The sequence below is a fragment of the Anopheles moucheti genome, chromosome 2 (assembly GCF_943734755.1).
Source record: "Anopheles moucheti chromosome 2, idAnoMoucSN_F20_07, whole genome shotgun sequence".
Classification (NCBI taxonomy): domain Eukaryota; kingdom Metazoa; phylum Arthropoda; class Insecta; order Diptera; family Culicidae; genus Anopheles; species Anopheles moucheti.
The window spans coordinates 20,227,236-20,254,081 of NC_069140.1; the positions used below are offsets into that span (position 1 = coordinate 20,227,236).

Genomic DNA, 26,846 nt, shown 5'->3' on the forward strand with positions numbered 1-26,846 from the left:
GGGCGATGAACCGTACGACCCGAAGTAGGCTTTGGTCCCCGTAGCGTTTACTGCTTAGTATTTTTATTTTCCGCGCATTTGGTGGCTCCCTCTAAGCGGAATGATCCCTCTTATCAACTGAACGCACTCCGGGGCGTTTCCGCAGAAGATTTTGAGCGCCCACAGAATATGGGCCGCTTGCCATCTGGCCACCTTCTCCCCTCCATTCTCATATGTCTGTGCGGGGGAAAAGCATCATGGCTGGTGGAAATTTCGCAAAAGCCATACAACTCTCACATGTATGCTTGTGTGCGTGTGTGCGTGTGCTTCCGGGTGATCTTCTCCTGCCGCTCATGCCGTCTGCTATGGTCGATGAATCTGAAAAATCTGCTGCTCGGAACAGCGCACAGTGGGGGAACGGAACGGGTCTTTATTGGTTTTAGCGCAAACGGTAACTTGCGCTTTTTTTTTGTGTTGCCCTTCACCTCATTGCTGCCATCACCGGGCTGTCGTCGTCATAGGTGGTCGTTAAGGATGCGAGGGTAGATCCGGATCCCGTATGTGAGCAACATCTCGTAAGGGAAAGAGAGAGAGAGAGAGAGTGAAAGAAAGAACGAGAGATGGAGTTAGATAGGCAGAGACAAACGTGGAGCAAAAAAAAAAAACACGAAGCTTTCGCTATATTGGTCTGTTGGGGGATGAAGAGAATAAAAAATGGAGCTGTGGATGGTGGAGTTTGAGGGCTAAACTTTGCTTCTTGCCGTATTCATAGAAGCGCTACTGATGGGGTGGTGGTGGTGATTGAGCGAAGAATGAACAAAGAACAATTTTCACCAATTTAACGAAGCTCTTGAGTCAGCTCTGTGTATCTGTGGGCAGTGGATTACCGTGTGATACCCGACTTTACGTACGGCTGCCAACTGGCAATCATAACCGAACCGGCGTAGGATGGGAGCAAAAAATATTAAGCAAATAAAAGGAAAGCACCAGCTCCGCCGGCATCAAGCGTTTGAACATATGAGCAGCAAATTCAGTATATCGGCTACGTGCAGTACGGCTTGAGCGGTATTCGTGTTTTCAGCCAAGCTTTTCCAAACGGATTCTTCACTACGAAGATAAACTCGGAAGAGCAAATATCAAATACCTGAAACTGGTTAGCGTTTACTCAACTCGAGCATTACATTGCACTCATATTTTGTTAAGCCTTTTTAAGCGATTGCTTCGAGGGAATGCAACATGTTCAAGGGCATTTTCGCGTGACAATCCACAACGCCAATATCGTGTTCTGGATTGTACCCTTTTATAATTTAAAAGGGTTTTGCGAGTATATTAATTAATTGATAAGTCAACATAGCTTCAGTTTCGTAACGTTGAAAGTAATACTTGTTGAAGTCCTCAATGTCTAAATTAGGATGGGCAACACGTAGCAGCTCATATACACAGATTAAAGAAGGAAGAACCTTTAATCTGTTAATTCTTTCACGAATAGTTTACAGTACACCATTCACGAATATATCGTTAGGCATTCAATGAAGTATGGAAGATGTATAATAATAATGAGTATCATATTGACAATTTACTTATCTAATAGTCGAATAGAACAAAACTTAAGAAAATAGTGTTAAACTTTCTGACGATCCTAGACTTCATAGCGAGTTCTGAGCAACGAATGGAATTTATTTTCCAACTTTTGTAAGTTTAAAGAACCGAAAAATTATTGTAAAAATATACAACAAGAACAAATATCTAATGATAATCCGATTTATAAGGATCGTTTGTGGACCAAAAGTGGAAGTAGACGGATGTAGAAACTTGTGTTTCATGACCATTCAGTGCCATTATCCTGCCATGCCAAGCTCATTAAAACCCTCCAGTATGACCCTTAATAAAAGCTGAAAAGCTTAGCAGACTACTTCAAAGCAAGAGTCATCTAACTGAGCGTGGTATAGATTTTTAAAAAGTTTCGTTTGAGGTACTGTTACTGGTTACTGGCCCTATTAGTATTGATACGTGCCATTCTAAGCTCTTTGAAGTGAGTCAGTGTGTTCAGACTGCAATAATTCAGTCACATCCCAGCATTAACTGTAAGATCACTTAATTGGAGTGCATTGTGAAAACCGCGTTCCTGAATAATATTCTTTAATCAAATATTACTTCAATGCACTTTTCATACAGCATTATTTAACAACTTCCGTGAAAGGGCGTCACTAGGTTTCTCCAAAAATGGAGAACAATAAAACAACTGTGAAAAACTTCCCCATTTCGCGTTGCCTTGCCACTCGGTACTATGGGAACAAGATGGTGCTACTTTCGTTGAACTATGCATAGAAAATTAGCCCTCAAAGCTTCTAAAAGCTCATTCGTGACTCGGTAACTTTGGCCAGTGAACAACCGTACAATCGCAAAGTTATCCGAAATGAATGTATGCATACGTACATATGAATGCTGACCGAACAAAACTCGTGCTGGGGAGTTGGTAAAATGGTGCAGTAAGGTGTTTCAATCATTCCGAGTTCTGGCCGCAGCAGAACGTAACGGTCGTGCCACTAATTGAAAGGTTACTCAAATCAGTTCGAAGTTGGATGGCCCGGAAACATTTTTATGCCTGCCCGTACCCTGGCACGTCTGCGTGCTTCTCCGTTCAGCATTTTTGGACAAAATGCCGGATCTGTTGGAGCACCGGACCAAAAAACCCCATGTCGCTGGAAGCTGGCTGAGCCAAACCTTTACCGTTATAGTACTCGAGAGTACCTTTGCTCGGGTGCTCTATTGAATGAAGATTGGAACTTTTTGGCTTCTGTTTAATCTCATTACCCTTTTTTTGTGGCAGGTGTACAGGCAGGTGTGCTTTGCTACATGCTACACGCTTAGAATATGCATTTAATTTCTTCGGTGTGCTGTTGCCGCCAACATACACCTTGCCAAATACCTTCTCGAGCGTGCGCTTTGGAAGACTTCTACCATCTCGGTAAATTATTTATGCCACCGGATCCGATTCCTTCGACGGGCGGAATCCGTGGCGGAGAGCACCGTGCCAGCTACCGGTAAAACAGTAACACTAGAACACTGCAAAGCTTTCGCCGAGAAGTATCCGGAGAACATTTTCCTTTTATAATCGTGCATTGCGGGAAAATAGGTCGGTGGGTGGGAAGCGCATTGGGAGCTGATAAAATGAGGTGAGCTTTCGACGGAACAGAGGATACGGCGAATCATAAGGTGCTGTCGTTACATTGAGCTAACATCGAGACGTAGCAAACCACTTCCACCCTTTTAGCCCGCAACTGGCGATGTGGGCTGGTGTGGTTTTGTCTTCGGGACTTGAGTTTGAGTTTTCTCCGGCATTCGGTGGTTTGCCCTAAATCCTGCATGTGCATATTAAAACAAGAACAGCAGTGCAAACAGCAACATTCTGATTGTGGTGCATGTCTTCTTTTCGACAAATCAAACCTCGACAGCGGTAAAGCGTTTTGGTTGCAACGATTTGTTACATCGGTATGGGTGTCAGAATCGAAACGTCAAAGCTTTTTTGACAATTGAATAATTTACTTAAAGTACAGAGCAGAGGATATAAATTGTTCTCAGAAAACCTTTCTTAACTTATTTGTTTTACTAAATAAAATAGTTGATGGTAGTTCCCCAATCCATTATTCTCATTCTTCGACATTAGTTTGTATGTCTGCGATATTAAAGGCGAGCCTCAACAAAACTACCATCGGAAACTTCATCAACTGCTCCTAACGTGCTATTTTGCCATTAAGCCAATCTCACCTTTTCAAGTTCTTCCCACTCCAAAGAATAACTCCACCGGATATGATCTGTTTAATATTGCACACAATTCCGGCAGTCAAGAGCGTGTGTGTGTGGAGACTCTTGATTTCATGCAGACTGCGGGCACCTTCGTGTACGCCATACGCCGGTGGCTTTTAAGCTGCTGCATCCGATGCATCGTTTCGGCTTCGGTTGTTCACCTGCATGTTTGCACCTTTACGTACGCTCCCATTACGGTTTGAAGATAATGCTTGCACGGTGGATGCATGCAAAGGAGTAGCTAGCAATGTGAGGTAAAAGGTTGTACTCAAACTACTTTATGCTACTTTACGGTTCCAGCGAAACTAGAGCTGGCGAGAAGTTTTCTGTTACCCCTCTGGATGCTTTCTCAGGGGAAGATATTTTTTTTCCTCTCAAGTAGAACTACAGATTAGGGAGTTATTCGTTAGCATGCGAGCATAACATAATTCCTGGAATGAGGGTACAAGTGTAGAAAAGATCTTTTCTACAGGTGGTTTTTCGTTACTCCTGGCCCCTGTCCCACCGCTAAACCTTATCAGTCTGGATGGACCAACCATTACATTCCATTTGGTAAATTAATGTGAATAATAAACCTCAACACTGGTGCGGGATTAATAGTGGAACGCACCTGTATTGAGTGGGAACAGCATCCACGGAACAGGAACCTACTCACATTGTGCACATATAACCTTCTTCGCATGGGAGTGGACCATCGGTTCCGGGAGGAAGGTTGTTCGCAACCGGGTGATATTATCCGGATCCGGTGCATTTGTTTCTGAGACGAGCTCACACGAGTGGGCCCTCACCAATGGTGATAAATAGAGTGGATGATAGGTAACAGGATGGCCACAGCGACGGGAATAACGGGGGCGGGGAGGTTGTGCCGACATTGTTTTGTGTTCGTGCAGGTGTTTCATTTGAAAATTATTACCAAGTGACAAATTGTGCAGCCATTATCGAGCGGAGCCAGGCGCTACCGGTCAACCGTCAACCGAATGAACCGACATCCTGCAGACGTTACGTACGCCTCCGGGCACGTCATTTGTCATAATGCGTCCGATGTTATCACGTTCAACATCACTTTCCTTAAATCACTACTAATTTCATTAGAGCTTCCAATCGCATCCATCGTCCCAGGGCGTTTTGCGTCCCGTGGTCTTTTCTCGATCGTATCTCGTGCACCGGGGCCGCTGACGAGCTGGCGATTGGACGGGGGGAGGGTTGTACCGAATTGTGCTGCCTGCCTGGACAGGAGCTGCTGGGTCCGTCGTTCCGAGCCAGCCCGTAGTGGTCTGCTGCCGGCATGATTTATGATTATTTCCGAGCGGTAGCGGCAAAAAGCCACTGGGCGCTTGGTGGTCTGCGACTCCGGCCCCAAAACCCACGGTCAGCCGAGCTTTCGAGTTCATGTGGCCTTATGGACGTCATCATCTGTAATGATGGTAGCGCCTCCGGTATGGTCGTCCTTTCAACCGAATGTCAGTGTCATATCATGCTGCTGATTCATATCACGGAAAATTGCTCATTTTTGTTTTGTTTTTATCTCTTCGGCCGCTTGTCGTTGTTGTTGGGTTTCCCATCGTCTTTTCTCTAGCTCGCGATGTAATGTTTCCTTTTCTTTACCTTTCGTCCTGATGGGGTGCAATACGAAAGGGATGCAGAAGGGGGGGGGCGAGTGTCAGGTCCTGGACTGTCAATGGTAGCCGATAGCTGGCAGCTGCCGATTTTTGTTTGCTTTGCCTCTTACGCTGTCGAGATCACAGCAAATATCGGCCCAAGCCAGACATCGCCCATCTTCGGGCGGCGTACCCAAAGCACACAAACAGAAGAAAACACACTCACTTCAAACGGTACGTGTACAACACGAGACGCTGCGAAGTTTTGGAGAGGGTGGAGATTGATGTGGAGCAGTTCAGATTACATTACGTTGTCGGTTTTATCTGCGGTGACCGTTGAGCGAAGACACACCGGCGCGAAACCTGGTGCGAACGAACCAGGTTAGTAGCCAGCGCGAAATGAAACGCTACCTGCAAGCTGATTGGAAATTCGAGCATTCACTTGACAATTTTCCTTTGCCCGAACGGTGGTGGAGAATGCTGAACAGTAGCTGCTTTTCTCTCTCATCTTTGATGGCAGTTAAAGCTGCAACGTCGTTTATCGTTTGCTATTGCTGGGTGTGTTTCATCCGGTCCCTGCGAATGTTTCCAGCTTGTTGTCCTTGCCTTCGATGAAGCGTTCTAATGCGTTCCCGTCTTCTGGCGCTCGATCGCTCTTGAAAATAGGGTAACAACAATAATTGGCCATCGTAAAATCATCTAGTGAAGCTTTATTTTCAATTTCCGTCCCCGCTAACGAATGGTTTCTGCAACGACCCGTTGCTAGACAGTCAATTATGGGACGATTGTAGCTTGTATGGTGAGTGAGTCCTATCGGCATCACGTTGCTAGGATACGGAACACGTTTTGCAATGTACAGTGCGCATTTATGCGCAAGGTTTTATTGAATGATGGGTTCCATTGATATAATTGCTTTGTGTTTAATGATGTTATTTTTCAACCATTATTTTCTCTCTCTTTTATGCACAGGTAAATTTATTACGAAGTCTGCAGAAGGATCTTAACAGCTTAGCATCAATACGACGAATGCAAATGAACGCATGGACGAATCAATCCGATGTATGATAAGTATATTAAAGATAATTTAATACAATTCATCAGAACTTTTCTATCTGATTGTAATACTCATGGCGTTATGAAACTACAATATTAGACCGTTTCATTTCATTCATTTTTATATCTACGAAATAAAATGCTTTATACATTCCTAAGCGGCAGTGCACAATTGCTCGCTGGCTTATAAATAAATGTCACCATTAGGTAACGACTAAGTGCGAAATGTTTGGGGGTTGATCAATTAAAAACAATTTCACGCCTACCGAACAGTCCGCAATGCGCCTTGCTGCTTCAATTTCGAACCCAACCCAAAGACACCTCCAGTGGCACCATTGGACGGAAGGATATGACCGGGCCGGGGTGGGTGATTTATCGTTCGATACCGTATCCCTTCACACAATCACCCAAAACAACAAGTTGTTTCGCTCGGGGTTTGTTTGCTTTTCTTTTCTAGTGGTTCACAGTTGGGCAACCGCGTACCCAATGCATATCCATAGATTTATTGGATCGATTCGATCGGAAGATTCCGCCAGGCCTCTCCACAGATGGAGCGAAAAAATTCCCCTCCCCCATTCAATTCACACCAACATAATCCACGCGTGGCGCAACTGGTGAGCGGAACGAGAAAGAACAAAAAAAAAAACCAACTGCTTTTCCAACGCTTTTCCATTCGGCATCAATTTTTATTGTCCACCAAGTTCTGTCAACAGCGATAAAACCACTCCGGGGAGGTTGTTAAAAATGGTCGCTGCAGAATGCAACCCGCTCCACCCGCACCCGGTAACATGGGCACGGTCAAATGAAATGGGAATGACATAAAATTTCACCCTCGCAAATGCATTGGTGTGAAAAAAAACCGGGTCGTAGCGAAAACCGCAGTCACAATTTTACATCGCCCGAGTGGATATTTGATTCGTGGCTTTTCGAAGCAAAAAAAAAATGGCTAACGCAACCCCGACTTGAATGCACCAGGTGCATCCACCCCCGGTGTAATAGTGCAGTGGATGGAATTTCATTTGAAATGTATCTTTTTATAATACACCTATCAAAATGGAATGAAAGTGTGGTTTTTTTATTCGTTCCCCCGAGGTAGAGTGAGCGTTTGTTTGCGAATCGTTTGCATGTCGACACCGGGCGACTGGAAGCAGTTTTTAGATTGCTGCATTTTTTTGCATCTTACGAGTTCGTACTTCATTAACAAAAACATTTTTTATCATTACTTCAATAAAAAAAAGTTGTATTATGTCTACTAGGGATAACAATAATGATAGTATTAATAATAGAAATAATCTAGAAATAGTTAACAATAATCATGCGTAACAGGGAAAGCTTTATGTACTTAGAAGACGCATCGGTCCCACACAATAGGACCGGCACAAAATCCCATCCGTACCATTCGTTCGTATGCGAGAAAATAAGTTTAGCAAGTTAGCAATAGCAGGCACGTCCTAGTAGGTCGTTATGCCAAGAAGAGGAAGGGTCTTGACCACCTACTTTGAGTATTAAATTGCAGAGCAAGTTTTCATTTGAAACTTGCTCTCTCGGTGTCGAGATCTTGCACAAAGTTTCTAGAATCGTTTTTAATGGCATTCATCGCCATATCGCTGCCACCTAGGAAAATGTGAAAGAGGCAATAGCTTGAGGTAGAAATTAAATTGAGGCTTCTCACAAGCTTCCGAATGAATGGCACCTTAACCCATTATTACGGGTAATAATACCGGATGAGATTTCAAACGCTAAAAATGTTCTTTTTTAAAAAGTTGTATTTATCAAACCGATCACTAACGTTTTGGTCGACTATATAGTGTGTTTTACAGCGTGCAACCGAGCATCAAATGTCAAATAATTGATGTTATAATTTTAATAGATTCGATATTGCTTCAGTGCATAAAATGCTAATAGAAAACCTTAAGAATTTAGTTTTGCTCATAGCTTGAAGAGCTTTACGCTTAATACGCTTTTACGCTTAATTTTCATTAAACTAAATTGTGAGGTATACAACCTTGCAAATAAAAATTGTTTCGAAATGAGATGTGGGTTTTTTGCAAGATTAAGCTACTTTGCGCAATGTCTCGATGAGAAAAATCGCTACATGTCTATTCGCACGGCAAGAGTATGTACTTTTTCGCAGAGATTTTAAACAAGCAATATCCTTTGTCTGCACAGGACATGACAATCGGAAGCAATCGAGACATACTGTCTGATAGGTTGCTGAGTCTATTTTAGGGTTCTTCGCGATCGGAAATTTATGATCATATGAGTTATATTATTAAAAAAAAAATAAACATTTCTGACGTTTTATTTAATTCTCTCTACGAATTGAGTACAATTTGCAGGTGGATTTAAAGACAAAATCTTACTTGTTATGTTATTTTTTCTTCCAATGCGATGACTTTTTTACGTATTAGCAAAGATACATTCTCTATTATAGTAATGATTTGATTTGAAGCACAAGCAAAATTGTTCCAACGCTTTTTGCGATATTCTTCCGCCGATACAAGACATTCACGACGAGGTTTATTCTATTGCGGCTTACTTTGTTGGCCACTACCACTTTGACCGACACGGAAACCACTTCTGAACCTGCATGTCTCCAGGGGACGTCCTATTGCTTTTGCTACCCCCCGATACCTTTGCAGTTGTTATTTCATTTCCGTCCTCCCCGTCCCTCCCCACTCTCACCCTCCCACCCTCCCCCAAAAAAGGGACAATTCTTTCACCGCTAGACTGTGTACGGGTGTGTGTTTCTCTTCGAGCATCATCCGCTCGAGGAGACATTTTGGAATCGTTCTTCGTCACGTTCACGATGATTTCTCGCTGGCCACTTTCAACCACCAGGGAACATCCGCTTTGCCTGTGGGGTTTGATCCCCTCGCCAAATGAAGAACAGCAATGTGCAAAGCGGGCATGTCTTCTGCTCGAGTTCAAATGACAACTGGAGCGTTTCAGACACCGAAAGAACCCCCGGCACCTAAGAACCTCTCACGGTGCAAGGATACTCCAAACTGCTGAATCTACCGCCTACTAACCAACGGCAAGGGTTTTAAGATTGAGCACTTAAAAATTCATTTTTAACTCCCTTTTTGCTCCTCCACCACAACGCGACGGAAGACGCGACCAATTCCTTTTCGGAATAGTCGGAACGGTAGCGCTTTAATCCGGTGCTCATAACAGCGTCGGACAGCGGATGGAAAGCAAATGAATCGAATGGATTACTCGGAGCGTTGCATTCTTGTTGTTTAAAGTGCTTCCTCTGCTGCTTCCGGGGTGCCGGGGCGCACTTGCATCATTATACGAAAATGCAGCTCATGCGGCATGAAACATTTTAATTCTGCCAGAAAAGCAGGATTACCACTGCAAGTGTTTGTTACCCAGTTCACCTTGCTCGTTTTCGGAACCGAAGTTGATTGATGTTGTCTGCCTCCATGCTGGCAAGGATGTTATTGAAAACCTGTTGGTTTGCTTGTGCATAGCACCGTGCCTCGGTGTTGTGTTCATAACTTTCTCCTCCGTTCCGGATGGGGCGTATGTTTGGAGTGTAAACAACTGCTGTTGTCACAACAGAACACTCCGAAACTCTCATCCTATCGGGGGACTGTCGTGTGATGTCTTATTGTGCGGCTGTAATTTAAAAAAGAAATATATATTGCTGAGCGTGATAATTGTTCGTACGTGTGATGAGAAATATTGACACAAGAATCTTCACGCTGGGATTTACTTTCACCTGGACGGGTATGCTACACAGGAAGGATTATGCAAATTGCCTTTTAATAAATAAATTTCATTTGGTCTCAACCCACACCGACCTGTGTTCATCACCACAGGTTACAATGGCTAGTTTGAGTGATACAAGCCATGCCATGGCCAAGTCCCTCAATTTGGGTGATTTAGTTAAAATTAATTGAAAATCCTTTCACTACAATCCGATGCACAGATAAAAGGATTTGTTAGCAGCAACATTGACAGGTTTGGATTTTTGTCCCCTCACGATGTATGCAGCAACATCTCAACGGCAACGGGTAGAAATCTCTGGAAAGCAGCATGAAATTAGTTAGTACTTCCACACTGGTCTGCATGCAACGTGCGTTTGCAGGATGGCCAGCACTGCTCGGCACGAATGCTCGGCACTGCCTGGCACGTAATCATAATCAGATTTGTAGACTTTATGAAGGACATAAACGAGCGTAGCGTCATGCTTTTGCTGGGCGCTTCGGGAATACTCTCGGGAAAATCGAATGCTCGATTGTAATTGGCACATCTTTAGCATGGGGCAGCGTTATGCAGTTAAGCATTATTCTAATGCGGGTTGCTTTGAACTTTTGCTCGGCCTGCTACGGTAAAAAGCTTTACTCGGTTATTGCTGCACAGAAGGGGTCTGTACTCCACGGTGTCTTATCAAACTTTCTCCTGCACAATGATGGAAATTTTGGCTCCCGCCACATTACTGTACTGGAACTATTTGTCTAAGCCGATAAAACTGTATCGTTGATTGGAAACAGGACAAACTACTTAGTGTTTGTCGGGGGCCGACCACCGATTATGGTTGCGCCTATAATATGTTTCTTTGTGCCGAAAGCGGATCGATCGTTATCCTGTGATTGAAATCTTGCTCGAACAGTTTTTATCCCAACCAAAAGCCGAGCTGGTGGTTCGAGACGAGACGGGCCAGAATAAGAAAAAAAAGGCTGAATATATTAAATCCTCCATGATAATGAAAATGTTCCGGGCATATGAAGCTTGGCTACATTCAATAATGTGATTTTCGCATTCCGATCGATCCGGCAACCCCGACACTGCCCGGCACAAACTAATCCAATGGGATTCCAAGTCCGGCCGTCGAACGTAGAGATCCGAAGCTTCCGATAGGACGCACACACACGTGCACATCTCGATACTGGCAGGGGACGGCGACTTTATGCTCAAAACTTGCATGAACCGTACGCTACACTGGGCCGGATGTATGGAAGGAAGAAGACTCAATTGGCCAGAGTACCAGTGCCCGGCAGCCTGTGATGCGAGCTGTGTGTTCGGTCTTGCAGAAATTCGATAGTCACAGTGTGACTTCGGACCAACATGGCAGGGTCTGTTGGGACGCAAAGTTTTGAGCTTGCTCAAGCACCCCGATATCCTGCCCCCTTCGTGGATTGCCCCACGCCCCACTGCGAGAGTTTCTGATTATTTCCGCCTATCGATCGGATCAATTCTCGGACTGAAGAAAACCGGAAGTGACGCTAGAGCAGTCGATGACAGCAAAAACCTTCGCTTCGGGGGGTGTGCTTCACGTGCACAAGGGTTTTTTCGGACGGCCGGACGGGCGGCAGGGCCGTTCCACGTAGGAAGTCCCGGGCCCGGGCTCCGGCTTCTTAGTCCAGCGCTCGATCTCGGTAAGCCAAAACCTATACGTGGGGAAAGTATTTATACGGAGAAGATAATTCAATTTCAAAACTTAATTTATCTAACAACCACCAATCGGCGATGTCGTCGTCATCATCGCAGCAGCTTTGGGACCCCACCGTAGTGGGGCCGAAACGAACGCTGCCGGACGTCAAGGATGCTCCTGAGTGTGAGCGAACGGGGGCAAACGGGCATTTTCTCCGCATAGGCCACCAATTTACGGACCCGGCATCCATTGACACACTAATCTTCTAAATCGTACAGCCGCGCCATTGCTCTCTGCTCACAACCAATATACATACATACACGGGGCTGGTGGAATTTGGTGCTGTTTTTTATTTCGCACCAGTATTTGCCATCTTTGCAGTGCCGCTTTCAAGTGAAACCATTTGTTTTCTATTACCAGACAGTGTGAGTGAGTGTGTGTGACAGCCAAATGACGAACAGTAGAGTTCGGTGGCAAGTGCATTTGGGGGAAGGTGCTAAATTGGGTGCTTCTAATGAATAGAGTGCCAAAATGCCCTCGGGCCTCCGAATAATCTACTCCAATCGGCAATCTGGGAGTTTGGAATCGAACGGGACGATTTGTTTGCAGGTGTTCGAACGGATGTATAATGGATGCGACAGACACCGTGTTGGTGTGTGGCAGAGATAAACTAAAAGGAGATGATTTGACGTATTAATTCAGTCTATTATCAATAAGGATAATAGGTATTCGGACGAAGGTAAGGTTTGCAGTGTGTATACCAAATTATGGCACAACTATTCGATCATATTTGAGAGAATTGGCTACAAGCACAAACATTGATATAACTCAAAAGGATAATAGTTTTTACATGCAAATATGCACAGTGATTCAAGGTTCTCGATAATAAATAATGAATTTCTTCTAGTGCTTCCACAATGCAGCAAACCTCCGCTTTGGGTCTAAACTATTGTTGGATCTGATAAGTGCTGGAAAGTTTCATCCTACCCAAACATTTGTGTTCCACAGCTCCACTTTGTGTTGGACACTACATTTTTTTTTCCTCTCGGCCTCCAGCACAAACTTCGCCCTGGACCGGACGTATCTTCAGGAAAATGTTCCTTTAAACCAACACCATGGTGTAATTTAATTGTCGTTACGAGCACCACCGCCACCGTTAGTTTGGGGAAAATTGTTTTTTAATTATCCACGGGGAGTAGTTTCGGGTTCCGGCACTGGTGTTTGAAAATTTTGAAACTACACAAGACAGGCCAAGGTATTTCGGTAGCTGTGCACACACACGGGTGGGCAACGTTTTGCTTTTTACTTTGCTTTTCCAGCCACTCAATTGTTGAAAGTTTGCGCATGCAAATATTTAATTTCTATAGCTTGTGGCTTTTTTCTATATAATGTTATGTAAAATCGAGATATTTTCACACATTTAAACTAAAATTTATTATCGTCATGTTAAGAAATTAATAGATTATTTTAATTGTCTATTTACGCTTCACGCATGCGAACAAATGCTGAATGGTTGATGAATTGTCCGAAGGACAATCCTATTTCATAGTTTGTTTTATCAATTGCGTGGACAGCTACTGTTATTTCCCATCCAGCCATTATAGCATTCACATTTAATTGATTGTTCAAATAAAATCCACAGCGAATGAAACATTTCCGTGACAGGTCGGTTCGTTGAATATCTACGCCATTTCAAATTGATGACGTCCCGTTTGACGTTAATGGACGATATTAAGCCACATTTAATATCGGTCCGGTGGTACGTACGGCCATTGAATGGCAGATATTTATTTGATGCGATGGAAGGCACCACGAAGAACAAACGTGTCACTTTGGAAGAAATTCAATTAGTTTTAATACACCAACCGTCGCAGGGTTTCGCGTTCCCCGCCGTGGCCGTAGGTGCAAATATTTCGTTCCCGATCCGTCACGGTACGCCGGTCGCACAGCTGACAGGGACACCACCGCCGCACGCATGCACGGTGCAATCGAAAGGTGCGCCTTGCCGCAACTGCCCAATAATATAATCCATTCGAGGCACGAAACAACGGTGAAACACTTTTCGCTTCGTTATATAGTGCCCGGCCCGGTCGCAGGATCGATGGCGATGGCACTCAAGTACCCTTTTTCGCCCCGGAATGGAATCGCCCCGGGTGACGGTGAGCGTGAGGTCTTAGGCCTGAAATTGATGCCGGAAATGAAGTAGCTGTCAGCGTGCTATAGTGGCACGAGCACCGAGCAGCGTTCGCGTATGAAAACCATCCATTGCCAGTGGCACAAAGACAAAGTGCTGCTGTTGCTCCCTTCCTTGAATGGGAGGGAGGCGAGAGTTCAAAGTTGTCCACATGTCAAACGCCAATACCGGGTGCGGCCATTGAGTGGAACGCGTGAAACGTTGATATTTTCGCGCCGGTTACCGGTGATCCGATGCAGTGCCTGGACAAGAAAGTCGTTTCAGTGTTAGCTTGTGAATCACGACCGTACCTATAAGCGGTGTATAACTGTATGATGTGTACGTGCGTGTGTTTCTTTTTTTGCTGAGGATAATTTTCCAGAAGAACAATTGGCCAATCGGTCCACAACCTCGTGCTCGACTTCATCAGCATCACCCGTCAGGTGCCGGCGTTCGGTCCCGCCCAGCGCCTGCTAACCGAACGAATCTGATTTACAACGCCAGTCTCGTCCGATGGCAATTTATCAGAGGCTTTGAGGCTGCCCGAACACAGTGCGTGACACTGTTCCGGCTGACTGATGACGGCGATGACGACGTGCTACATACTTCCATACTTTCAGCGCAAAACCAAAGATCGATTTGTCGATTTCAAGGGGGCGCAGGAGGGCCGAGATACCGCAGGGACCAGGCCGAAGCGTCGTCGAAACTTCTTGACACTGGGACGATAAATAATAAATCGCCCGGGCCGTAGCATCGTGCGTAGGCTCATCATTGACGCATTGTGCATTGTACGTACAACGTTGCCTTCCACTCAAAAGCGACGACCTGCTCCCATCATTCCTTCCCCATCCCCCTCAACAAAGGATCGCTTTCAAAGTGATAGACAAACGATAGAAAGCAATCACGATCACATAATGACGCGTAATGATATAATATGAAAACGTAATTACGTCAAATCTGTCAATTTATTTTGATTAATGCGCGTTCCTTCGACCGATGCCGATGGTGCCGGCATAGAATTTGCATCCGGCGGTATCAATCTCGCGAAAAGTGGCATTTCAATTGACACGTGTTGTATGTGTGCGCTAAATCCTTCATCGCACATTCTTGTTTTGTACGGTTGCTGATTCGATTTTCTTTTGATTGGTTTGCAAATTTCGTCTCTTCTGTTTGTTTAAATTGCTTTTGCATTTGGAATTTTTTAATGAAAAGTTTAACTACTTTTGTAACAGTGCACAATTGTTAACAAATTGTTTATATCCTTTTAATGTATTACCAGGATTCTTATTACTTTATATGCTATAATCTTTAAAGTCAATTAATTAAATTGTCAGCCACGCGACGAAGCGTGCGGTGGTGCGGTGAGGTTGTATTCTGCTCTACATCAAAACCACTCCAGCATTCGTTGCTTTCTGCATGCATACACACTCCACAGATGCCAGTCCATTCCTTTTCTGATTCCTTTCCTTTTTCCCCACAAAATGGTGCTTGGTGCGGTTACAGCAGGGCAACAAGTCCCTGAAGCAATTTCTGTTCCGTTTCAAATTCAATTTTTAATTAAAATTAGAACACGGGTTATGCTGCACCAGTCGCAAAACGGTGCAGCACCGCACGCCGTTAGTCCTAGTCCGGTCCTACCAGTAGCCAAGGAAGCATATGCGCTATCGTTGGTTTTATTTTTTGCCTCTCGGATGCTTCTACACTTTGCTCGCGCATCAGCATCACAGCAGTGGCGCGAGCTTGTCAGTGAGGGTGAATAATATTTCCCTTGTGTTAACCGAAACGCTCCCAGCTCGTCCAGCCCAGGGCTGATCTTGCTGCCGCTGATGATAGTTGACCAGAGCAATTGGAGTTCTACATCAGCCGGCAGCGAGACATGCAGTTACAAAACGGCACCATAATTATGGGCCTCAATCTTTTATGAAGTTGAGTTTTTCTCTTTCTCTCTTTCGTGCCGTCGCCTAATGGTGAGTACTGCAACGAGCAACGAGAATTGTGGAGAGCAAAAGGGCAGAACGTGCCTTTGCAAGCGATGTGCATCATATCTGTCTGGTATTATCAGGGGCAAATGCGCGTTCCAGGAGCATGTGAAAACTTTTAATTTGCCTAACAACACTCCTAGATGTCGGACATAGCCTTTTTATTATATTGAATTGACCATTTTGCTGGGGTTGGGATTTCTGCTACAGAAAATTTGCATATTTCATTCGGCAAAAAAAATCCACTATTCAAATTCAAACATGCACACTAGATTGTTACGTTAAATAACCAAACATTGGTTGCTTAGTTAAAATCAACTGTCATAAGTACACAACACGAGTGTATGGCTGAATAGATGTTGTTTGGTGTTGATTGTGAATTTGGTTTGCAATCGGTAATTGATTGGCATGAATGGCAAATGATTTAGCGTCATAAATGATTGACATAAATCGACGAACCTAATTGTTCATGGTGACAAAATAATTATTTATCAGCATTTATTTAACTTCATTCAGTCATTTATTGAACAAATATATGCCATGCATTCGCTTCAAAAATTAACCAATTCAAATTGCTTTTTGAACTGAGAATATTAAATAAAACTTCAACCAAACAAATGGAAGCAAAAAATGGATGAAATTCCCGCTACAAATCCATCGAATAGGCGTAAAACTATTGACACGTGGATGACAGGCATGCCGGCCCTGATAGTGACATTAATTGAAGGTTTACATACAGTGATAGTGGCTGATGGAACGCATTTCGTTTGACTTCAATCAATACCTTTAATTAATGTGCCCACACTTGGACAGCCTTTTACCGTGCGCTATTGTGTGCGTATGGATCATGTAAAAGCAACAGTGTGGTCAAATATTGAACAGGAGATTTAATTTTTAATGGACAAAGTGGAGCTAGGAATATAATTGGGTACATTTTCATGGCGTGAAGGTATTTTCACGTCAAGAGTTAAGGGACACTGTGGCATTGGGTTTGGGTTTTCCACATAACAAAGAATTTGGTAATACTTTGTCGATCAAAGAGCTTAATTCATTTCTCCCCGGCAAAGCACTTTGCGACAAAGCACGATACAACTCACGACAATAATAACTTTTGCTTTTCGGAAAAAAAAATAAAATATGTCGATTTGGTTGCGTTCGTACCCACACCATATCCGCACAGAGAAACATCACCAGATGCATAAACAATGACAAAATTGAAACAAAAAGTAATTAACATGCGTGGTGGGAAAAGGTCATCCGAGCCGGAAACGCGTGATGTGCACGCCGACGTTGGTGCGTCATGAATGTTTATTACATTTTATGAACCACGCAGCATATGGCCATCAGATGGTGCACCGGAGATGCGCTCCCTCTTCTATGCGGCATGCTATTCTGTCGGCATTTAACTGAAATACTTCTCGCGGCTTGCACTCTTTTGTTTTTTTTTTTTGTTCTGTCGGTCGGATCGAGGCCATCGATCGTTTGCCCACGAAGCAAACGTTCAGCTGGCGGGGAACGAAGGGTCAATGATTCGACTAATAATATTCTTGCCTCGGCGTCATGGCTTGCAACAAAACTCCACCGGGGATGCGATGTGCCGGGACAAAGGCACGGCGTCCGAACACATCATCAGTGGCTGGATGGGTTTCGCCCGGCGCTCAAGTGAATCCGTCATCGTGCACTCGCTGATCAATTCTCACGATGATCCATTACGTCGCGGATTGGATTTCCTGCGCGTACATTCGGTACTGGCGGTGGAATACTGTCCTCCTCCTGCGGGGAGGACATCTTTTATGGCACGCAAAGGAGAGTTGGGTTGGGTTGACATAAAACCAAAAAAAAAGGGAAAACAGTATGAAATAGGATTATTTACTATCCGTCCGAACCGTACCCGTGTAATCTCGTTTTGTGGGCAAAGGACCAGACATTGGCCGGAGTTGATGAACGGAAGAATAAAAACGATACACACAGTCACACAGTCGGCCATGGTTATTTGATATTTATCCGCGAAATAACCACAGTGCGACACAGTGCGAAGTGGGAGGAAGTTTTGCTACAACCCAGCACCAGAAGGCTATCTTTCAATTTAACAACCGTCTGGCGCGGATCGATGGAACGGGTCAATGTCACGTGGTTCGCAACCAAGGCTGAAATGTAGCCGAAGTAGCGGTTATGCAATGGGATGCGCCGTGCTGGTGCTGGATTGCATCAATCTTAATAAAAGTGTGAAGCACCCACAACGATTGGCTCGTGCTAAATGATTGCTGATGCAACTGATGAATCCGGCCACCGCGTGGTTCTATCCCCTCCGGGTCCCATTCATACCCGCTGATGGTGTGAATAAGTGTGTTTAATTAATTTTTATTTATCATCAACACTTGCGGCTGAGTGCACTGTGCCTGCGAGGCTGTTTCGCGTATGCAAATGGCCATCTGACATCTGACGGATGCACGCCTGCACCAGTTGAATCGACAGTTCAATTGAGGCGTTCCCTTTGGAGGAGCGAATTGATGCGAAGGGTGCAGCTGGTCCCCGGCAGGTGCTGGCATACTAACCGAGCTACTTAAGACTAGAGCAGAGCAGCATCCAACCCACGGCAAACTCCGGCACGTAAGCGATCGGGCTGATGATTGGTAAAATATTGTTTTGACACACACTCGCCGGGCCGGGCCGAGTTGCGTGTTGCGTACGCCCCAAATACATTAATCACAATTTATGCTGCATGGTGCGCCAATCGCCCGAACAGCGGACAGTTCGCCTTCCGACTAACGCAATTATTGTTCGCACATTCAGCAGCATCCTACCCTCGCAGTCGCTCAATAATTAAGCCATGAAGCTTCTCGGAACCGTTATCCCACCCGACGGTTGCGGGATCTTACCGGATGGCAAAAGTCGTTTCATTATCGTACGCGTGCTGTCAGCTTTGGTGTGAAAGCTTCGGCAGTTCGCCGGATGCCGTGAGTGGATGCCATGATGTGGGTGTCAACTGCTCGGGCGGTTAAATCATAAATAGCAGATGAAATATGTGACTTTAATTACTCACAAGTAATACTCAGAAATCCTGTTACTAAGGTTGTTGACTCGAGTATCTTCGAGTAATATTCTTCGGCAAGAAGCGAAGTAGATTTGAGCTACATTTGTGCTGTCAAATAATGGTTTTTGATTGCATTGTGAGTTCTTAAATTAAAAACGGAATTCGCTCGGAAAATTGAGGAAAATTTATTATTTTAACAAGCTTCTATGCATATTTATTAACTAACTTCATAAACAAATAAATTCTCCGTCAGGGTGCAATGCCTTTGCGCAATCTTCAAAACTTCCTCCATTACGCAACCATCGTTCCGCATAAATCTGCTGCATCCGCATCGAGGTGCAGCAAGCGCTCGATAATTTACTGTGCCAGCGTACAAGAAATCGTCAATTTCACGTACGGTTGTCGCGTAATCCACGGCAAATGCATATCAAACCACCCAACTAAACCACTCGTGTGGTGTGTGTGGCTGCATGTATCCGCGATAGGACGCTATGAAATCCTGCTGCGGCATCATTTGTCATGGTGCATGCAAAACCCCCCCGCCCAACCCTACCGGTCGGATGGATGAAAATTTGCGGTGTATTTCCTTATTGCTTTTCAAATGGCTCAAAGGCTACCGTCGATCATTCGGTGTCATTGAAACGATAAGCCCCTCCTTACGCTGACAGCAGGGGGACGAGTCGGGCGTCCGGCGTGGAAAGTGACGATGGATTGGCATTAAGGAAAGATCCGGTGTGTGTGTTTGTGTTTGCACCAGAACAAAGTGCACGTGTGAGTGTCCGTCAGGCCGGTGCAGTTTGCCTATGTGCGACACCGTGTGCGGTGTGTCGGTTCGGCCAAACCGGCCACACTCTTGAACAGGAATAAACCGTTCCGCTGCACTTGGTTGCATGTCGCAGACTGTTTACGATCGGATCAACGCTATTTGCTAATTAAGAACTCGCTTCCGCTGTGTGGAGTTGTGTGCTTAGTTATGTCAAGTGTGAGTGTGATTTAGGTAAAGAAGAACAAGATCTGGCTATGCCCAAGGTTTTTTTTGGATTTAATAAAAAAGTATCTTCTATCTAGAATAAGTGTTAAGATTTAAAATATCTGTTTTGTGCAGAAATAACCAAAGAGTTCAACCAAAACGCATTTGTTTATAGCGCTTACTTCCATCTCATTGCATTGTAATAACTTAAGATAGAAAAAACCTCTAACGTATCTAACGTATTGTGGAATTTTCTGCTCCGATCAATGCCAATTAAAATCCTACTAGCAAAACAAATTGACCCGAATAACGAATGCTCCCGATTTACCCAACCTCACAATCCGGCCACCAGTAAAACCAGGGAGGGGCCATTGTTCAGATTACTATTACGCTTTACCTCGCCGCACATAAATTCACCCCGAAAAAACACACCCCCCCAAAAAACAAGGAAAACGCACAAGAAACGTAGTGAAAAGTCGCATTAACTCTCTAGTCAAATTAACTTTCGGTGGTACTGCATCGGCAAGACACACAAAACAAGCGCAAGTTCCTTCCTTTCGAAAAGTTTCATCAACCGGAAATGAGCCTTTGATTACAATTTTTCCAATCAGATTGAAAACAGGCGCAAGGTAAAACCCTCTCGATCGGGCATAATGATTTGGAAGGACCAAATGCTCGCCACAAAAAAAAAGCAGGCACCAGGGAGCAAAGAAATTACCTGCCCAAGAAATGGGTATGCTTAGGCCTTTTTCCCTCCCGAGCCTTCCCGAGCCGGCTGGGAAGAATTACAGCCGAAACAAAGTTTCACTGCCGTGCGCTAATCAGTGTTGACTCCTGTCGAGTCGGGTGAAATAAGAGATGAAATAAATTCTGCCAAAAACCTTCGAAAATGTGGACGCCAAATGGGAAAGTAAATTGAATGAAATGGCAACAGCAAAAAAAAAAAAAACAACATGGAACCCAGTAGCATGGAAAACAAGCATTACAAGCTTTTACAAGCCGAGCGGGAAAATTGTAAACGCAAAAAGGGTTCGGTAATTAATCTGCCGACGTGCAGCGATGCCACGCAGCACTACCCATGAAGGCAAGTCGTTTGAGAAATAGGAGTTTTTGCTTTTTCGAAAGATGGTAAGCTACCGATGATAGGTCGTACTGTTTTTTGGCTGATCGTTCACCGATACTGTAGGGAGGAAAATTTAATTATTTGCCTTGTTTTGGTTCAATTGAAGCTGACGCTTTGTAAGGGAGATCTTGCAAGCGATCAATGTAATCAGGGCTCAAACAGTGGATGAAATTAGCAAAATGGTGTGTTCCCATCGAATTTATAAGCACAGTTACCTATTTTCCTCCTTCAATCTTTCATATTTTCGAGCAAACTTCCCTGAACACGCATGCGATCGTGCTTACGGTGACAGTGTAAAATGTAATATCACCTCAATTACGCACGATACGGGCGTGAGGTCGGTCGATTGAATGGACGGGAACCATTCCAATAATGTAATGACCCGCAATTTGTTCCAATACCACCCGAAACGGTAATGACGCAGCACTTTCACCGCGTCCCGAAATGTCACGTTCGCAACTTTGTTTGGCGTGCCTATGACGCACAAGTATTTGCTTACGAAATGACGAAAACAACCTTTCGCCATGGCCACCTTGCGAAAACGGGACGGCTACGCCGGGGCTTTCCCCCAATGAAGCTCATCAACATTCAGAACAAAAACCGATCGTTATCCTTCCGAAAGCGCAACCGGCTGGCGTTTCCGGCTGAATTTCACCCAATCGATATGGCCGCCCGCCCACCTACTCCACCACCCCCATTCCATGGTTCCGTGTTAGGAAAAAGGTCCTGCCATTGAGTGACACAAAATCCCAGGAATACGGAGTGGGGGGTAAAAGTTTCCAAGAAAATGATACCGCCGCGCTATTGGTGTAAGATATTGAGCGGCGAAGAATTGATCCCGGATGTCAAAGATGCCATACGACGAGAGTGGGCGCACAAGCGGCACGGACGAGAGTTAAAAATGACATACAAAAAATGGGATGGAATGTGGTGTGCTGCAGGCAGCTTGGCAACTCCCGGAAATCGGAACCCAAAGATGAAGAAACAAATAGCTCCGGCTTCGTTCCATGCCCTTCGTCATGCTCGTCGAAAAGGGAGCCGATAAAAATGTCTCTTCTGTATCCCTTTTGTCTATCCGTATTTCCGTTTTAAGCGTGAACGCTGTTTGCTACAAGCTATCAAAAATACGATGTTTTACTTTTTGTTTCTATTAAATCATGCCGCATTCGGTTCCCCGTTGCGGAGAAGTAGGTCAAACCAGGGGTCTGCAGTGGTGCAAAAGGCTGCGGGCCTCCGGCGGTATGGCTTATGATCGTCCAGTTTTGCACTAAACCTAGACTAGCGGCAGTACGCTAGCCGCGCAGTGGCGTGAGGCATCCTGGCGCCAGCGAAATGGGGACAAAATGTTAAATGAATCAAATTTACACCAATTATGCGACCATCATCATTCGTCATCCGTCGCGCGAGCGGTTGATGCTTTGACGGTGGCCCACGGTGCAAAACGGTGGCAAACATCGAATCGGCAGCCCAAAACACAACCGAGGCGGGCAGGGAAAGTTTTATTGCTGCACTTCATATAAAAAAGAATATTAAATTTACCTTTTGCAAGAGGATTAATTTAATTTGTATTATGTTTTGTTGGCAAATTTATCAATGTATTCAACTGTAATTTTGAACATCACATCACTCCTTAACGAATTAAACTCCGGTATGCTGCAAGTATTGGACAGCATTAAAGTAAAGTCAGGGGAGGACGGCTCAACAACACGCCCGACCAAGAATTTAATCTCCATTAGGCTTGACTCATCACTTAACTATCGTTAATTATTGTCGCAGATGTCGCTTAGTCGCTAGGAAAGACAAGGCAAATTAGACAACGGTTTAGGGACGCAAAAATAAAAGAATGGAAAAAATTGCCACATTTTGTACTCTTGTGACCTACTGAGTCATACTTGTTTGAATTTGTTTATTGTCCATACAAACAATTGTAGTAAAAGAAACAATTGTTTCGATTAGTTGAGGTACATACAGGCCATAATTTTAGCTCGATTACATATTACTACCTTTTATTTTATGAGATCCCCAAAATTCCAGAGCAGAAAATAAAATATTCTTTGAGATTCCGGGTGTGATTGAAGATGAAATTTTATAAACCCAAAATTATCATAAGAACTCTGCAATCTCAGCAAAGATCTTATAAATGAGAGATTTTATAAATACTGAGCGGTACTAGGACGTAATTTATCAAATTTTAGAACTCGGAACAAAATTCCGTTCACCTGATTCCTATTCACCGTTCCTATTTAAAAATAATCGTTAGTAACAACTCTAATATCGAATTAGATTTCTAAGAGACTGCCTATTACCTATCTGTTGTAAAATTCAGATTAGTTGAGGCCATTAGTTGTTCTTTAATATAACCAAAAACTGGAGAAATTAATTAATCTTCGCTGAAGTAAAGTTAAAATTTGTAGGTTATGCTTACAAACCACAAATAAGAAATATATTCCTAGCATTCAGATATTCGAAACTGAAAGAGCGCCATATCTACCCGAATAATAAGCTTTCGGGCAATAAAAGTAAAATTGATTTGTCACGCACAAAGCTAAAAAAACGGGAGCACAAACTATGTTTTGCTAGTAAACCCCGTATTATCCTACCGTGAGAACCATCATCTGCTGTGCAAGGGCAGAAAAAAAAGCTCACTCCGCTCGTACCGATTGTGTTGCCATTTACCACCAACATTTAAAAGCACTCCTGCCTGATCGCGAGAACTAAACTGCCCCCGCAAAACACTTAATACGTTAGCTCCAGATGCCAATCAGCGGAATGGGGAGAAAGTGCCCCAGTGCCGTTTAATTTGTTTCTGATGAATGTGTTGGTAAACAAGCGGGAACGGTTTTATCCGGCACTGATCTAGCTAATGATGGAAATCATGTTGTTGTTCGTCCTTTGTAAACGCTCCATTCCCTTGCCGGTTGCCGGCACGGGTTGTGCGTGGGGGGGACCCTTTAACCTGTGTCGCGTGACAACGTGCTGGAATCGTGATTGTAACCCATTTGCCGACTTCCCGTTTCCCGAGGGTCACACAGGTTGCACACCCCTATACCGTGGGTGACTAATCATCAGTCACACATCTAACCGTCAATCTGCCCTTTTCGTCCGCCCCCGATACTAATGATTTCCTTTTTGTTTCTCGTTTCGGTGGGGAATTTCTCTGCCGTTAATCGTTTCAGAACATGAGTCACCCGGTTGCGGTTGCAGTCACGGATACGGGACCAGGGAGGATCCAACTAACAGTGCACAGGGCTGGAGTGATACGTGGAGCAGTTTTCAAAAAACTCGAGTTTTAAAATGCGCGCCAAGAATTCCAATTAAAACGCTCCCGGAATGGTAAATGCTGGGCGGAGATCGTAGTGCTTACTGGTTCGGGTGTTTGTGCGCGGGGAAAACGAAACATTAGCGAAACCGTTTTATAACTTCGAAACAAACACAAGTCGTGTGCACGCGTAATCCCATCCCGCGGTACCTTAATTAGCGTGAATGTGCCCGCGTGCAGCGCGGTGCGTCTATCGGTCCCAAGGGAACCAAATGTGTGTATAGCGTCGATCGTCGGCATCGGTTTTCGGTCTCCCTAACGCACGCCACGAGATGCACCCGGCAGCTGTTCCGTTTTTATGGTTCACGACATCGTTCCGCGATCACCGTTCTCGCTTTCGTCGCCGGTTCGATCGTGCGTTTCCGTGCTGCGTCGGGCGATAGTGCCGGGCGATCGTTTGCGTGCGCGATCATGTGCGATCGGTGCTGCTAGTGACGGCTTGATGCGAGGTGGAAAAAATGCATTCGTTCCAGCGCGGAGGCAGCAATGCATCGTCCCGGGGGCATTTGGCTTGTTAGTGCGAATGGGGAACCGGGTGCGCACATAAATAAAATTAGAGCATAATCAAAAGGATCCACAACCGGAAAGGAAATAAATCTCTCCCAACCAACGTGCTTGTGCGTTTCAGGGCGAAATGTGATGCGTGCGCGCGCGTGTGTATGTGAATGAGAATGATTTTCCCCCTCCGAGTGCGTGTGCGTGAATATTAGCTCAGATAGGCCGTAAAACCTTCTGCAAAAGAGGGAAGCAAAGTGGAAAAATAGTTCAAAATTTCGAAAGATCAAAGAGTGTCGCGTTTGCTCCCCGCTTCTACGGTGTGTGACAAGGGTTTGGCATTAAGTGATTTCCCACCTTCCCTCGTACGCCTGTTAACCGTGCTCTTTGCCACCTTTTGTGAGGTGAAACGAAACAACATATATTCAACACACACCAAAAGGAAAAAAAAAATGTCGCCACCCAGTCGAAATTCAACGGGCGGCTCGTTAAAATCCGATCCATCACGGTTAAAGATGTATCGATGTCACAAGCGGCTCGATTTACAGCAGCAGCATCACAAATGCAAAAGCTACCGAAGAACGTTATGGACCGGCAGCACCGGTCAGATTGCCGCTGAGTGGGTGCCACCTCCCGGGGGCCACCCTCATTGTGAACCCTCCGCACCGGACGTGGAGTCTTCCAGTGGTAGTGACGGTTGCCGGCGGCTGGTGCAATCCGATCCGGTGCGGCCACCGTACACCAGCAGCGCCCAAAGTGGCAGTCACCCCACCGCTGGCCGTCACCGACCGGGACGACGCATCTCGCAGCAGCTGTTCTGGACCGCCGTCCTGCTTCTGTGCGCTGGCCTATGTACAAAGACCGGATGTGACGATACGGAGCAGTTCCAGAAAAACAGTGAGTAGTCGTATATTTTTGGGGATTTATCGAGAATTCGGGAGGTACCCCGGGTCACACGAGATCGATTACGGCCCGCCGGAAAATGGGGGGCCAAAGATATTCGAGGAATTTCAATGTCTTTCAATGACACCCGTACGGGCATCGAAATGGTATTTCGATATAATCGGAAAATTGGATCCCTTGTCGGGGCTCCCCCCCCGGGGCAAACCGGGCCCCAAAAACCGAGCGGAGTCGAGTGAGTAGGATTTATGGGTTCGATTTAAATGCACCCAGGCCCTGTAGTCGCCGGCTAGGAATGTGAAACGCATGACGCTCTTTGTGTGTGTTTTTTTCGCAGTTACAAAATTTTCCATGTGATGTGGGGAAATTTTAAACCAAAGGCGCGTTTTCCCGCCCCAAATTGCCCCCAAAGAGGACGCATCGCGTATCTTAGTTCGAGCCGAGCGAGTGAAATGTGATGATGTGTATCGGCGAACATTCCGCAAGCGTTCAATTAAATTTGGAACTCCAACAAGAACGAGAACGAGATATCCCGTTGCAAATGTGGCTTCTTTGTGCCAGTTGACATTGGGCTCACTTTTGCCTTGGCGGCGGAATCCATCAGGCAGAAGACCCTAATAGGAATCTCTCGCGTAGTAAATGAATTCGGCACCGTCTGTCACACGACCGACCCGACATGTGCCAATGGCGCAGTCATCATTTGATTGATTTGACTGCCATTGATTTCGCTTGTCCCGCAGGCAGGGACCGATGGAAATCGGAAGCTTTGCGTTGTATTATACCGGTTTTCCTTTCGCTTTTTTTTTGTGTGCTTTCCTCGGGTTCTTCTTCATTCTGAAAAGCTCTTTGGCTTTTCGTCGAATCAATTTGGCTCCGGGTGCGCCACAATAGATGTGCATGAGGTTCGCAAAACTTGGGCTCCGGTAATGATGGAAATGTGTGGAAATGACAAAAGAGAAGAAGAATCGGTCACACATAGAAGAAAAAAAAGATATGACGAGCCGTTACGGCTTTCCGTGGGGACCAACTCGTT

The 26,846-nt window shown here is 45.0% G+C and overlaps 1 protein-coding gene and 1 long non-coding RNA gene across 3 annotated transcripts in view; both read left to right on the forward strand.

Annotated features, from left to right (window-relative positions):
- Positions 1–24,414, forward strand: part of LOC128298126 (uncharacterized) — a 55,748-nt gene extending 31,334 nt beyond the window's left edge. Inside the window, exon 3 of the long non-coding RNA XR_008287256.1 lies at positions 24,276–24,414. This is a non-coding gene — a long non-coding RNA (uncharacterized LOC128298126). The remainder of the gene's footprint in view (positions 1–24,275) is intronic.
- Positions 24,415–25,016: 602 nt separating this feature from the next.
- LOC128302103 (nephrin) overlaps positions 25,017–26,846 on the forward strand; it is a 67,072-nt gene continuing 65,242 nt past the window's right edge. For both annotated transcript variants that reach the window (XM_053038835.1, XM_053038845.1), the window contains exon 1: positions 25,017–25,810. In XM_053038835.1, coding sequence (XP_052894795.1) covers positions 25,366–25,810 — 445 coding nt within the window. In that variant the 5' untranslated portion in view covers positions 25,017–25,365. The remainder of the gene's footprint in view (positions 25,811–26,846) is intronic.